This window comes from Fusarium oxysporum, chromosome XII (assembly GCF_013085055.1).
Source record: "Fusarium oxysporum Fo47 chromosome XII, complete sequence".
Classification (NCBI taxonomy): Eukaryota; Fungi; Ascomycota; class Sordariomycetes; order Hypocreales; family Nectriaceae; genus Fusarium; species Fusarium oxysporum.
In genome coordinates, this window is record NC_072851.1 from 1,907,931 (window position 1) to 1,921,987 (window position 14,057).

At 46.4% G+C, this 14,057-nt stretch overlaps 5 protein-coding genes across 5 annotated transcripts; 1 reads left to right on the top strand and 4 right to left on the bottom strand.

Moving 5' to 3' along the window:
- The first annotated feature begins 1,024 nt into the window (after positions 1-1,024).
- FOBCDRAFT_325073 (uncharacterized protein) lies at positions 1,025-1,566 on the top strand. Its single transcript, XM_031194043.3, has 2 exons — positions 1,025-1,130; positions 1,188-1,566. Exons 1-2 carry the CDS (start codon positions 1,080-1,082, stop codon positions 1,500-1,502), a joined length of 366 nt encoding a protein of 121 aa, XP_031030664.1. The 5' UTR covers positions 1,025-1,079; the 3' UTR covers positions 1,503-1,566.
- A 1,131-nt stretch (positions 1,567-2,697) lies between these two features.
- On the bottom strand, positions 2,698-5,328 carry FOBCDRAFT_149940 (uncharacterized protein; the record flags this gene model as incomplete). Its single annotated transcript, XM_054707899.2, has 8 exons — positions 2,698-2,802; positions 2,855-3,375; positions 3,429-3,674; positions 3,721-3,820; positions 3,879-3,938; positions 4,185-4,844; positions 4,895-4,955; positions 5,051-5,328. Coding segments are annotated over 8 exons (2,031 nt in total), but the record flags the coding sequence as incomplete, so codon positions are not given.
- A 232-nt stretch (positions 5,329-5,560) lies between these two features.
- Positions 5,561-6,202, bottom strand: FOBCDRAFT_234675 (uncharacterized protein). Its single transcript, XM_059609981.1, has 2 exons — positions 6,074-6,202; positions 5,561-6,013 (listed from the first exon to the last, which is right to left on the bottom strand). The coding sequence occupies exon 2, from the start codon at positions 5,886-5,888 to the stop codon at positions 5,574-5,576; it is 315 nt and encodes a 104-aa protein (XP_059468230.1). The 5' UTR covers positions 5,889-6,013; positions 6,074-6,202; the 3' UTR covers positions 5,561-5,573.
- Positions 6,203-6,467: 265 nt separating this feature from the next.
- On the bottom strand, positions 6,468-8,524 carry FOBCDRAFT_234678 (uncharacterized protein). Its single transcript, XM_059609982.1, has 6 exons — positions 8,341-8,524; positions 8,018-8,271; positions 7,912-7,966; positions 7,647-7,866; positions 7,445-7,590; positions 6,468-7,382 (listed from the first exon to the last, which is right to left on the bottom strand). Exons 1-6 carry the CDS (start codon positions 8,478-8,480, stop codon positions 6,515-6,517), a joined length of 1,683 nt encoding a protein of 560 aa, XP_059466446.1. The 5' UTR covers positions 8,481-8,524; the 3' UTR covers positions 6,468-6,514.
- A 4,134-nt stretch (positions 8,525-12,658) lies between these two features.
- On the bottom strand, positions 12,659-13,210 carry FOBCDRAFT_282633 (uncharacterized protein; the record flags this gene model as incomplete). The annotated part of the gene is made up of 2 exons (XM_031194048.3): positions 12,659-12,982; positions 13,031-13,210. 2 exons carry the CDS (start codon positions 13,208-13,210, stop codon positions 12,659-12,661), a joined length of 504 nt encoding a protein of 167 aa, XP_031030669.3.
- Between the last annotated feature and the right edge of the window lie 847 nt (positions 13,211-14,057).

Genomic DNA, 14,057 nt, shown 5'->3' on the forward strand with positions numbered 1-14,057 from the left:
GGTACAGCACCAACGCCCTTTTGTTCATCTGCCATTGCAGTGATACCTGGATCCTTTTGGGATTTAGGGGCCTTGTGGTCTTCCTGTCCCCTCCAATCTCAGCACACCAACGTCCATATACTGCTGTCAGAGGAAGGAAGAAGTTGTCTTTAGTAGCACCACCGAGGTAATTTTTCGAAAGGGATAGAAGGAAATCAAGAACGTCATATTGATTCCAGTAAGATACTCCATCCTTAGACGTAAGGCTTGTAATCCTCGCAGGATTTGGAGTGGTGTGTTTCCAGGTGCTGATAAAGTTAACGTTGAATTTTGGAGGACGTGTCAAGTGGTTCACCCGTTAGCGTGCGGTAGATATGCTGTGCGGGATCATACGCCTTGTCAGGCTTTTTGGTCTTTGGCTTGAGAGGCTTGAAGTTATGTTTTACATGCCAACCTGTTGGAATCTTCCTGTCTAAAAGGCTACATTTCAAACTCTCATCAGCGTACCGTCTTATTTCTTCGGAGGATGGGTACTAACCAAAGAAAAAGAAATTGCTTGTCGACAGAGATTTATGTTTGCTTAGTGGTTTCGTTTGGGTGCGTCGTACAGACGTTATACAAAAAGCCGAATATCTAACTCAACATGTCAGTGGGATATCAAAGTGTGCTATTTTGAGATTCAGACCTTTTCCTTTTCTCAATTGTACATATCAATCAAGCTCTCCTCACAGAACTTGAGGTATTTCGGATCTAAGACACTGGTCATCTTGCTGGTGATCGGTGGTAGCGATCAGAAGTTCGCTTCCTATTGGCGGGAAGTGCCATAGAAAGTGAAACAGCAACAATAGTGCGATAGACCACCTTGATAATATAAGCACTAACATCTATTCTCTCACCAATGTGCACTAATATTGACCTTAGGTACCAGTCTGGCCCTACCATTTTAAGCTTAGTCATTCACATCTGACATCACCAGCCCGAGCCGTGTATATAAATGTACCTCGATCATCACCTCCCCATCACAATCTCTACTTCAACAATTCAACGATCACACTCTACTTCCCCGCAATCATATAACTTACACACACCTGCTGCCCAACATGAGTCAATACACCACAATTTCCGACGGCGTAGTGGTGACCGACAATGGGGTACATCATGACCTTCCCCTTCTTGCAGCCCAGTGTGACTAACCGGCAAAATTCTAGATCCCGCCCCCAGCGAACTGGGTCAATTCCTACGAGGATATGGGAGGGGACATGCTTTGGGGCCAAGGTGGTCAAATGGAAGATGAGGTACGGGGACGTGGCATTGACGGAGATGTCAGGCCTCACTATGGAATGGCACCCTACACAGGAGAAGCACTCTACCTTTTCGAAGTTGGAAGTGGCCAATTCTTCTTCTTCAATGCCATTGATGGGTCCATGCTGCAGATCAGGGATCAGAGTGATCTGAAGAGCATTGTGGATATCCTTGACGATGACAACAAGGGGTTACCCGCACTTGACATTGAAGAGATTTAGCTCCACGATTGAGGAGTGCATGTAGAGGAAATTTCAATATCACGAGAATAAACCAATCAGTTAATCCAGCGGTTTTCATGCATTGTGATTAGAGAAGAAGGCGGAGGAATCGCCCCAACAACCAGGTTTCTACTCCCTCGACTCCATGCCTCTTCGGCTCTTATCAGATTATGCAGTAAGATATCATGTGCCAAGTAGTCAATAGTTGAGATATGCTAGTCTCGTTTAGTGCAAAATGTCAATATTATGTCAATACTATATCAATCAACAGCACGGCACGTTCTCAACGACGGGCTGATATCAACTCTCTCTTATTGCCTCATCCTAGAGCTTTGACCTCTTGCTTCCGCTGAGATCGCGTTTTGCGTAGAGATCTACCACCTGTCGATCATAAAAGCGGGATATCAAAGCGGGGTTCCAAGACAACCAGGCCCCAATTAGGAAATGGTTTAGGCTATCAATAGGCATGTTAACAGCTGAATCGGAACGTGCAGCGCACTAAGAGCGAAAGGGCAGCGCCTGCAGATGCCAACTTGGCCATCACCCAGGGCTGGTAAAGTCGCTATGCTGGTTTTGGTTCCTTGCATTTCCCCAACCAAATACTCAGCATCATCGGGAGGCAAGAGGATCCTTAGGCATTAGGTTAATACCTGACGTAGTGAGCTTACGACAGTCCTTCTCTGCGGCGCTTTGAATAGCAACCCTTCTAAGTGTTAGCACAAGATCTATAATAGATACGGGAAGTCTACACAAGATAATAAACCTTCTCATATCTCGAAAATAAATAGCTAATTTCTTTTAGAAATCTCTGCTATGGAATATTAGAGCGGATAGGGAGTTTTCATGGCATAAGGTCAGCTATAGGCTACAGCTGAGGTCTAAACGTTCGACGCAGCATATGAAATCCCGCGCTTATTAGTGCATCTTAAATATTGAGCTATAGGCTTCTTTCTCGGCAACATTTATAACAAACTCATTCCTTTCGCTTGTGGTCTATTCTGTTGCTCAGAGTAAGGGTAATGCTTTTTCATGACCCCTCCCCCCCCTCAGCACGATCAGTTACCATGATATTGCGGTATGCGGATCTCTCAGTTGAGCGTATAAATATGGATAATACCGCTCCTATGTAATTACTACCAAGGAAAAGCCTTATCAAGCCGTTGTTTAAATCTAGCCCATGGGGTTCTATCGTTCTTTAGTCGAGTACCGCCAAATACCCAGTAAAGGAGCATTGTAAAAGTTGTGCCATCTCGTGGTGGAGCCTCGCCAGGATTCTTTTGTAGACATAAGTGTCAGTAACCTTGTGAGGGAGTTTGATATTGCTTTGTTAGGCAAACAGATAAGAAACTTACCTCGCGATCAACCCCTTTGATAGCATATACGATTTCCCACCGTCGACCGAATCGATAGACTCTCTCAAAGTCCTTGTAAGAATAGTCCTTCATGATCAGGCATTTGACACCGCCGTACTGCATAAGATTCCATCGGCTTTTGGGTGACAGTATGCCGCTAAAAACACGAGACCCTGAACCTTCTTCCTCGCTGTCGTTATTCGTTGCTAGAGGCTCGTAGGAGCGACAAGCAGCTCCAAAGAACAACAAGTAATAAATAGTGCCAACTACTAATACGCTTGCGACAATAAAAGGGAACCCCCATCCTGGGAACGCGTCTCCACTGAGATTAGAGCTTCTGTATGGAGGAATCGCGACGACAACCAGGATGGTGACATTCAGCATTATATATATTGGGATACTCACAAGGACTACAACACCGAAGAAGCTGCCCATCCCAGTGGAGGATTCTGCAGGTACTCCGGAAACACTAAGAGCTCTCTGCCGAGATCTGAGATTGAGACTTCCAAGTCCCAGGACCACTACGCAAAAGGTTAACATGGCATGTACGATGAAAAGAATCCTATCCACCTACTAAGGATGAAGCAATGGGTATAAGTCTGTATATAGCCCGGAAGCCCAACAGATTCGAGAGTACTTTTGATTGAAGCTGAGATAGCAATCATGAGGACAGTGAATAGCCAATGAGCTATCAAGCCACCCTGAGGAGACCTGTAATGAAAGTCATCTTCCCTTGTTCTTTCGGTCCGTTTTATGCAGTCATCTTGTTTCAGATATCGAGACCATGGTAAAACTTCAGCCTGGCCAATGACTTGCTTGACTGGGCAAATGTTAGCAGCATGATAGAATAATAAGAAGAATGTTACCTCTTGAAAAAGTGTAAATGATGGCATTTAGACTACCGAAAGCTGAAATGGCGATGACAACTGGCCAGGTCCGCCTCGAGGTGGGATTATTACCCGAGAGCTGAGAGTCGATTAGAAGTGAGCAGTATGATGAGCAGTTGAAAGATTGAATCACGTACGATAGGGGGGTAGTTGCGGTTATGACCTTCAGGAAAATCGTCGTAGTGAATCGAATGGAGCTAGGTGAAGTCAGCCAATATCTTGAGAATTAGTCAAGCAGCAGAAGCGACTGACTACTACAGCCACAACTATCAAATAAGGGACTCCAACGGTGCAAACAGCGGAGATGAATCCCACACGTGAGACTCTATGTTTCCTTCGAGGAATCCCTCCAGCGACCTATCGGGGTAACACGTTAGTTAGCATCAACTGCAGTATGTGACCCTGGAATATTATTGAAACGCGACCAAAGGAAACAAACTCACAAAAGTGGCATTCTCCCAGCCCTCGAAGCTGAACAGAACAGCAAGTAATGCCTTAGCAAATTGGACCTTGGAAGGAGACCCATGCCACGTGAGCCAATCTTGAGCCCGGGGAACAGCATTTCCTTCAATGTTTTCAATGTTGTTTGACAGTGCAGTCAAGGCTACAATTATCACGCCGATAAGGAAGCATATCTTAACCACAGCAAGGAACTTGTTCAACTTGCGACCCCAGCTAGGGCTGAAGAACTGTGCGAGACAGATGATGGATAGAATCGTGACTCCGATGAAACGCATAAGGTCTTGATTGACGTCAGAATCGGCTCGGCTCTTTTTGGTACTATCGTCAGCTTTGTGAGCATTGATGCACATAAGGATCATTCGACCGAACTGCAAGCTGTTGGTTGCAGAGTTGAAGAAAACAATGAACATCAAGGAGTAGATGATGTAGGCCAGCAGCCCATCGCCCATCAACTTCCTACGCAGCTGAACGAGGTTTTGCAGAGGGTTGGAAAGTGCATTGTTTCTTCCCATAGAGGGTTCAGTGGAGCCGTTGGTTGGTGTTGAGCCGCTGTCGTGGGCCTCTCCATTCTGCTCATGCGTTGACGAGAAGTCCGAGGTATTGGTAAGTTCCGGTTTGACATGAGATGTGACTTCATCAAGCTACTCCTGTCAGTCCAAAGTCAAGAGGTATCAAAGGAACGAGTACTCACGTAGATCAGTTCTCCGCCATTGTACGGGAGGACCTCTGCAAATTGAAGATAGATGGCAGTGCTGTAGTTCCGTTAGTGCGTTTGCCTTTGATAGTACTCAATTACATGACCATTTGCGACAGGGCTTCTGATAGTTGGACAACTCATGGTACAAACCTCATCAAACAGTATAAGAAGCCAACAGCGAACAATCCTAGCGTAAGACTCTTGTTTCCTGTCAGAAGGAAGACTGCAGTTGGGGATGTGCAGATGCCAGTTCCTATCATCTTATTGACGATGAGAGAAAAGACATCAAAGAATCCCAGACCTTGCTCCGAAGCGTCAAACGTTTCGTCATCTCGGGGAGCGCGTGGCACAAAGGGCCCGGCATCGTACGGCTGGATCGAATCCTGGTGCTGTGGAGGAAAAGAAGGTTTTGGGTCTTCTTCAGCCACCTCGGAGTCTCTTATGTCGCCTTTCAAGAAATAGACCTAGGATGCGCGACTGAGGAATACACAGGATTTGAGGCTCCTGGTGGTGAGAAACGGGTTCAATAGACGAGCGATGAGTGGAGGAGGGGATGAACTGGATGCATGATGGGGAATCACGTTAGACCCTTCGTTCTCAAGCTACCTCGGTACATCGCGTTCTGAGATACGGTGAGACAAGAAACCACATTTGTTAATTGTGCAACTGTGGCTTATGGCATTTTCAACCCTCGATACTTATCAGACTGCAGAGTTTGTATAGCTTGCCATGTCACTCTGAAACCACGAAATAATGGCTCTTGGCGAAGATCATTCGTGAGATCCGCCACCGGCAGTTTATAGTTGGTAACATTGCGAGCGTTGCTGCAATCTTTACATATGCAGCTGAGGAGTTGATCGAGAGTCGCGGGTTGACTAAAATGAGACATCAGGGCGTGTACAGAGAAAAACATCCCCCCCTCTCTCCCGTCGCTCATATTCAGCGAAGAAATTATTGCCAGCTTCATCAACGCGCGGGTAGGTAGCATCCAGGATGTGTTGAATGTGAAGTCGGCTGTTGCACCCAGCCTTGCTTTGGGCGAGTGTAGAAAGGTGGTAAAACTCCATTACTCCAGCATATATAATTTATTTCCCTGTATAGTGCAGTCGAATGCTATCATTCCTTGGGTGTTAGTTAACGCGGTTGCTAGACGGAAATGCGGGGAATAAGCACGTTATGAACAGGGAGGAGAATCCCAGTAGCCTTGATAGTTTCGCGATGGACGGAAGCGAGCCCAGGTGGAGGGAAAGTATAATGCTATGTCGCAGGCTTAAAGAATATCCCCGGCCGCGGCTTGGTTAGGTATGGAAAGGTGAAAGATGCCAGACAGGCAGACTGAGAAAGGCATGAAACAAGAGCCTTACAGCTCAGCTCAGCCTCTCTATTCCGATTAGTGCATAACAGCCCCACTCTCTTAATTAAAGGGAGTTGCTTAGAGTTTTGACAAGAAAAGAATTATAATAATTAATAAAAAGTTAATATTCAAGGTTACTATGGTTTATTAATTATAAATATTATATTTATGATTTTATATAAAAATATACTATTTTATTTTATTAAGTCTTAATTCTTTATAATTTTATATTTAATTTATATATATTGATCCCTTTCTTATTAAACTCTAGGTAACCCAATAATAGTCTTTTCCCATAGCTCCTCTATGAATTCCCTACTAGCAGTCCCCATTGGCCATGCTACTCTCCGTAGCGTCCCCTTTGCTTGTGACCAAGTCACGATACCCAAAGTTGTTGATTGCTGCTTCAAAGCCTTCTCAAAGAACTGTCTGGCTGATAACAATCCTCTGTCTTGCTCATTGTCTTTGAGGGCGCGCAAGGAGGCTATAAGCCCGACCAATGCCTGCCACAGCATAAACGCCTCGTTCTTTGGTGTGTCCTTCGAGGTAAGGACCTTGGCGACATCGTGTTCCAGTAATGTAACGGCGTATTTGTGAATGCGTTTGTCGACGTACTCCAGCGCCCCGAGAACATCTTGCATGTAGAAGACAGAGGCGATAGTCAATCCGCACCATGGCCCGACGAATGATGATGGAGTCATATCAGGATTCTCCTCTTTCTTTCCAGGTACGGAAATAGATTCGATATGTGCTGTGACATATTCTCCCAGTACCCTTGATGCGGGACCTCTGCGCCAGAAACCTTCAAACTTTCCGTCTGCTGTTTCTATACCTGTTTCTCTGAACATATGATCCTGCGCAGCCGTAAAATCCCGTATAGAGTTGATGATAACTTGTCCGTCTGCGTTATTGAGCCGTGCTCCCTGCGGCAGTGGGCTGAAGAAGAATGGGAATAGACGAATGGCTTGGAGTTTGAGACCGAGGTTCTCCATGGCTTCGCTCATGTGCCATGTATGTGATAGCTTGAGAAGATTTCGACCCGGTACAGCATATAGACTGCTTCCGTGGCCGCCAGTTCGACAAATGCCGCTGAGTAAACTCTTGAGGCCCGTAATGTAGACATACGACCTATGATAAGACGTTAGAAAGAGGGACGATGCGTCGAGATGGATGGTTTCATGGCGCCTCACATGACGAAATAACGGTTAGCTAGTTCTCGGTCGGTGGAACAGCAATCAGAACGTGTCGGATCACCTTTATCAGGTCGGGCAGTTTCAATCAGCGCCAGAATGCCACTGATGTGAGTCTCGGCAGCAACGAGCTCTCCATGACATGCCTTAGACTCAGTAAGTAAAATGATTCTGAAGAGGAGTGTATAGTAGGGTAGCTCACCTCTGTGAAAGCCAAGGTGGCCATTTCTCTAATAATGGCAGCTTCAAGTTTATAGTCTCCAGATGCGATCCAACGATTGATGACACGCATGACCTCAATTTTATGATATAAGAAGGTGGACTCGAATGTAGCGAGGTCGCCGAATTGGAAGGAGAAATGCATTCCGGCCATGAGGATGGCACTTCGGAGTGCGCATGGGTTATCTATCATACGCGCGAGACTACTTTGGTGAGCGACAGATGTCGAGATTGACAGGTATACTAACTATTCTGTACCAGGTGTTTTTGGTGTCGTCTTTAGTGTCCGGCTCGATTCAAACACTAAATGGAGTCAGCAGGTCCACAAGTATACAGCTGTTCATGGCAACTGACAGTATTGAAACAACTCATGAGATTTGAGCGGCATGGCAACAGCCAACTTATTAAACCCTGTATCATGATTCAGACAACTTAATCGAGGAGGAATATTCGTCTTCTTCAAGCAAGCTATCTCCTTTGGAGTCTGCTCGAGCTCCCAAGGCATTTGATCCCACGGACGAGCCTCCTTCTGCTGCGCCCTTCGCTCCCTAAGCGGAATCTTTGGGGGCGCATAAACACAGGTCCTTTGACCCCTGACACAATTGTAACTATGATGTCCCCATATTAGTAACGGATCCCAGCTTACAGTGGGGGCCAAGGATTCGGGATCACCATACCATTGCGGTCGCTGCTCGTCACATCGTTTCCGGCGGGTCCGGCAATTGGAACAGCCTGTTCGACTGCGAGTGTGGAATTGCCGTACTCTAGAGTCCGTTTCTGGCGTCGTTGATTTCTCTTTCTCTGAACTTGAAGACATTTCTTGGGATTTATTAAAGAGATAAGGATGATAATTGAGTCAGCCTGACAGGGCGTTGGTGATGGAGACAAGGTGGCGCGTCAGCACTAACCCGGTCTTTTGAGATGATTACTCAGCTTCCCAGATGAGCCAATCAGAAACTTTACGGAAATAATTAGAGTTTTTGGTAACGGAGACACTGACTCGCAGGAAGCTAACCTAGACCATGGGATTGGGAAACGCGGCTCAATGTCTTTCGCGTCATGCAATACGACTCTTCACTCATTGAATCATTGGTTGAATCAGACAAAGTGTATTATAGTCGGGACAACACTCAGTCATGGGTGTCATATCTTACATTTGTTGTTGTATTGAATGTTGATCTATCCATGAAAATGCCACTCGCTTGCTCAGAGTTTCACCATTATACCGGGTTCCGAATTTTACCACAGCACTCTCACACAGAAAGTAATTTAGACGCCTTCTCGATAGGTAGCTTTCGCTTCCAATCCCGTCTCTCTATAAGAGATACTAACCTCTTGGGTCCTCACGATATTCCCTTTTGTAGAGCCCTGGAGAATAATCGCTTCGTCGCTATCGTTTTTACCAGCCAGTATGCTTGCTTCGATCTTTGTCAGGTTGCTCCCCTTCCCGTCGTCAGTCATGTTGCCTCTAAGAGAACCAAGAGGATAGGCGGAGTTGTTGATAGCCTGCGGAACTCGATTCCTGGTTTCGGATCTTCTTGTAAAGCGGGCGCAGGGCTGGGAGGGTGAGACAGAAGATGCTTGGCTGTTACTTCGCTGGCGGTCCAGATGGCCGAGTAAGAAATAGCGTCTATTGTCGCATCAGTTAGCTCCTAAGTTTCCTTTGTCGCGATGATCTCACTTGCAGAGATAATCTTGTGAGTTGCTCAGAGATGTTAATCCAGTTGTTCTGAAGATTCCACAAATACCAGCGCTATCCTTTGTCAGCTCTCATCTAATTAGCGTGATAGTTGTATCAACTCACAAGACGCCCAGACTGAGCGATAAGCAGATGGTATGACGTTCTTTGGGCTTCATGTTGAGACCGTGGAGGGCAATCAATGGGAAGCCAGCTAGGATAAAGTCCATCGCAGCAGCATAAGCTTGAGATAAGGTCAGAACGCAACAACAGGTACACGGGGCTGGACTAACAGCAGTACGTGATGGCAACGACAGTCAGGCTAAGATGGCAGACCCTCTGATCGGCTAGCTCGGGGTTCCAGATAGACTCGGCTGGGGTACACTGGGCGAAGACGGTGACAGCAAGGAAAATACTCATGATCACCATCGACACAGTGCAAAACCAGAGAAACCATCGATGCCTATAACATATTTCGTCAGCATTCACACTATAGACTTGGCCCATTTGGACTAACCAAGGCTTCATAACAATGCGAAGCAAAAATGTGGCGACAGACACCTTGCCCATCCCCGTAGCGAGAGCAACAAAGACCTGTCCGATGAGAATACACAGCATCGCATGCGTGAACTGCGGTACTTCGAGATCTCCATAATGCTATCCCATGCCATGAACTGCGAAACGGTGGTAAAGACGGTGAACCCAGTGTTGAGGACCTATTACACATTAGAGTTCTGTCCCTTGCATCAAGCGAACTGCACCTACCAGTGTCGAAATGAGACAAACATCGTCCCACCCAACAGGCCCTCGAATAAATGAACATGTATAAGTCCGAAGGCCAATTAGAGCAATGCTGATTGCTATTTGGGCCCAGAACACTCCAATTAGCAGACCGCCTTTGCCTCCGACCCGAGCTTCTTTGTACGTTGCGTGAGGTCTCGCTGTCGAAAAGCAATAATGAGCGACGTGAAAGAAAACAACTAGAATGCGAAAATTCTTGTGAAAAGCCTCGTGGTTGCTTTATTTCCAATGTGTGCCCACCCCTATAACCGGACATTACTCGCGACGCGGGATGATCTGAGGGATCGTAGCTTGAAGTAGGATTTTAGAGCCAACAGATTCCCCTACCTTGTTTAAAAATGTGTTTCCGTGGACTATATTAAGTTCGTTAGTGTATCAGTTATAAGTGTCCCGCCGCTATATCGATGACTACGGGTGCTTGGCTCTGGTTAGTAAACACAGGGAGGCGGCCGGGACGGGATGGGAATGTCGTTCGATTGGGGTGGCACCGAAAATTCTGAGAATAGACTGGGTCGAAGCGGGAACTCTTACATACGCGCAACCTCGTTGTCTTGGTCAGCCCTGCGGTCTAGGCCCGCCCTACACGGAGAAGATCATCGTTATCATTTATCTCACTGACTTGCCTCAAGCTGTGAGGAGCGCTTACTCGGTTCATGAAGTTGCTTATCAGTCACATCCCCGCTCTTTAAGCACGCTCAGATACTAATGCAGTGCCTCTATTGCTCTCGGACGCTCATATACCCTGATGCAAAGCCTTGAAATGAGGTGAGGGGGGCGAATCTTGGTGGGCATCCTATATTTACTTCTGTGACGGAAGCTGTCGCATTTGGATGGGGCTAAAAACCCGTAAGAACTAGCGTACTTGGCGGTCGTTCTGGGAAGAGGATCAATGTTGCAGCGAGATGGCACTTTAGCTAAACGTGACAAAGCTGAACCTATGGTTGGTGAACTGGAATAGCTGTTGCTTGAGAAGCAAGATAAAGAATTGGCAATTGTAGCATTGAAGTTGTATAAGCAGCTGAAAGGCTGGGGCAAAGGGACCTGCAGGTGGTCTGGAATCCGAATATGCACGAAAACTACTGTATATAGACTTGTTGTACCTGCCGTAGGACCCTTGAGTTTTAACACTGGATGAACATGATGATTGATACAGTACTATGGGTTCTTGAATCTTTCTCGCCATCAAGACCAACCTTGACGCATGCTTACAATTTGACTGTTAAGCTTCTATATACCCAATACTCATACCTAGAAGCGACATTCTGATCGAAACTGCAACTATCATCGCAGCATCCATCATATTATGGTTTGCTAAGTCGAGTCTGCAAGTCCTTCAAATTTGGCAGATCAAAATAGTGGGCTACAGCAAGAGATTCCTCCTCTTTGGGCAGACACATCTACTTGGCAGTCGGGAAGCATGCCCTTGATATGATATATCCAACCATTGGAAACGGCACATTCGAGTACCATCTGTTGGATCAAACTCACCAGTAATAGTACACGCATTACTCCTTACTATTGCTACTGGCGTTACATCGCAGGCTGAAGCCTCGTCTATCTGTCCATAATCGGCCGTTAACCCATCCCATTATGGTATATAATCTTCTCTGCATCAAATTCAGATCGGCGTCGAAGGCCTTGTCACATATAGCAGTGCAGTGCCAGGTTTCTTTTCGGCAGAATCTTGCCGATGTGCATCGGGTACAGCAATAGCGTGCTGAGGTTGGGAGATGGTGTTTCCAGGATCTTGGTGAACCCAACTGAGCACCTCGATAGTGCTTACATGGGCGTGGGGAGGGTCCCTCGTTGATGGTTTGACCCCCAGTTTGCTGTTCGAGTGCAGGATCGAAGATCGTGAATGTCTGTACGGCGTCGTCTTTGTGAAGATGCCAAAATTGTGTGACGAAGACTTCTTATTCTATTACCATCTCGCAACAAACGGATTCTTTCCCGAACACATAAGGGTAGTTCCCTGGCTCCAGAAGCTTGGCAAGCTGTACTCCCTTGTAATACAATCGGTACATCACAGGGGCGTTAAGCCTTGATCTTTACTCTCAGACATATCGCATGAGTCGTGGAGAGCTCCAGAGAGTCTGGGACTCAAGGCTTCTGGCCGAAATGCATCGGTAGTTGGGTGATCAGCCGCTCTTTGACTGTCCTCGCCGCAACATTGCATGCATAAGAAAAGGGGCATCCCGTTTCTGGACCACTAATAACAGGATGGCGTTACTAGCTCTCCCTGTGAAGCTTTGACAAGCTATGAAGATTCGCCCTGAAATATGTATCAGGGCTTACAAAATCGGACTTTCCGTGAGATACCGCGTGAATATCCCTGTCAAGGGCTTACGTGATCGGGATCTTCGTGCAAAGCTGCGGATTCTGGTATGTGAAGGACCCAAGCCAAGCTTCAACAGTGCATATGACAGTTTATCTACAGTATATCAGTCTCATAATACAACTTCTTCAATTACTTCTACATAGAACGCCATAGCTAACTGGTTCATCTTGCTGAAGTATCATACTCTGCTCGGCTTGACCTTGTAAACAGCATTCTCAACAGCGATAGAGCCATCATCATCAATGAACCAACGCAGCTCACTGACAAAGGCGGAGCGCTCTACCCATTTTAGCTCAGGATGGCTGGTTTCAATGATGGGAGATCCCAGCCATTCGTTCTCTCCAAACTCGAGAGTTCGAGCCTTCGGGCCCCCAGTAAAGACTTCCATCCATTTTTCATCAATCTGTAGAACGCCCTTGAAGTGGATGTAAATACCGTGGCCTTCTTTTGATCGGAATTGAACTCGGACGTCGAGATGCCCGGTGTTTGTGTCGGGATCACGCTGATCAATGGTCAGCATTTGTGTTTGGTATATGGAGAAGGGACATACCAAGATCCAATCGGCGCCACCAGGGAGAAGCTCTGCCTCGAGACCACTACCTTTGATGTGACCATGCGTCAAGAAGGCGATAATGCGGTGGTTGTTGCCCTTGGCTTCTGGGATGACAAGGGCTTTGTCTGGGGATGTATACATCCTCATTGTGAAAACGTGTTCGAGTGAAGGGGTCATGATAGCGACTTGTGATGGTAGGATCCGGGTTTGATCTATTGTCACGCCAAATGTTGTATCTGGGCTGTGTGTTGCATTCTTATAGAAACTATTGACTCGGCGGTGTTGACTCCATGTCGGAGTCGTCATTGCTTAATGGATTCGTCTCATTAGACGGATCTGTTCCTCCCAGTCTGTACGAGCGGACAACTTAGTAATGACCTTGTACTCGTCTCATTGTGGACGGAGCATGGGGGTTAGCCATCCTTAGCCATCCCCACTTGGCTACATCTGACCAATGAACAGTGATTTGGACACAAGCAGGAGACGGTTTGGTCACTAATCACCTGCGTGTCATCAGAAAACAGCATACGAAGTCTTACTAATTTACATACAGTATTCATAAAATGAGATTGCATCATCTTTCATTCTATCGCTCGCCCAAGTGACCTTCAGCCTTCATGTCAATCGGACATTAATATCACCGATAAGATAAGATAAGATAAGCTATCTTATCGACCTATGGAGAGCTGTTGAGCAGCCAATTATGTCGATGGCTGCATCACATCTGGTGGTTCACAATGGGAGCCAGTAAACGAGACAACAAACAACAAAACATTAGCAATTACGAAGTGATGAAACTGCGAAACGAGCGAATATCTAACGTCTAATCTCATTTTAGTCATCAAAAGTGACTAAACATGGCCGTGTTCATGTTGCATTGAATGCTTCTGAGCATATCAGTAATCAGCTCCGAGAAACCATGTGGAGCCATCCCGTCTTATCGGTTTTACACGTAAACCAAATACCCTCTATTCCCATAACTAAAAGGCAACTGATGTATGATTGGAACATTCCGTCGGTCTTC

Bases quoted from the DNA above. Each gene is read 5' to 3' on its own strand.
- FOBCDRAFT_325073 (XM_031194043.3), top strand. From the start codon at position 1,080: ATGAGTCAATACACCACAATTTCCGACGGCGTAGTGGTGACCGACAAT. The intron at 1,131-1,187 runs GTACATCATGAC...GCAAAATTCTAG, and splicing joins TAGTGGTGACCGACAATGGG to ATCCCGCCCCCAGCGAACTG.
- FOBCDRAFT_234675 (XM_059609981.1), bottom strand. From the start codon at position 5,888: ATGCTACCTACCCGCGCGTTGATGAAGCTGGCAATAATTTCTTCGCTG.
- FOBCDRAFT_234678 (XM_059609982.1), bottom strand. From the start codon at position 8,480: ATGTCTTCAAGTTCAGAGAAAGAGAAATCAACGACGCCAGAAACGGAC. The intron at 7,867-7,911 runs GTTAGTATACCT...TCACCAAAGTAG, and splicing joins AAAACACCTGGTACAGAATA to TCTCGCGCGTATGATAGATA. The intron at 7,383-7,444 runs GTGAGGCGCCAT...GTCTTATCATAG, and splicing joins GCTAACCGTTATTTCGTCAT to GTCGTATGTCTACATTACGG.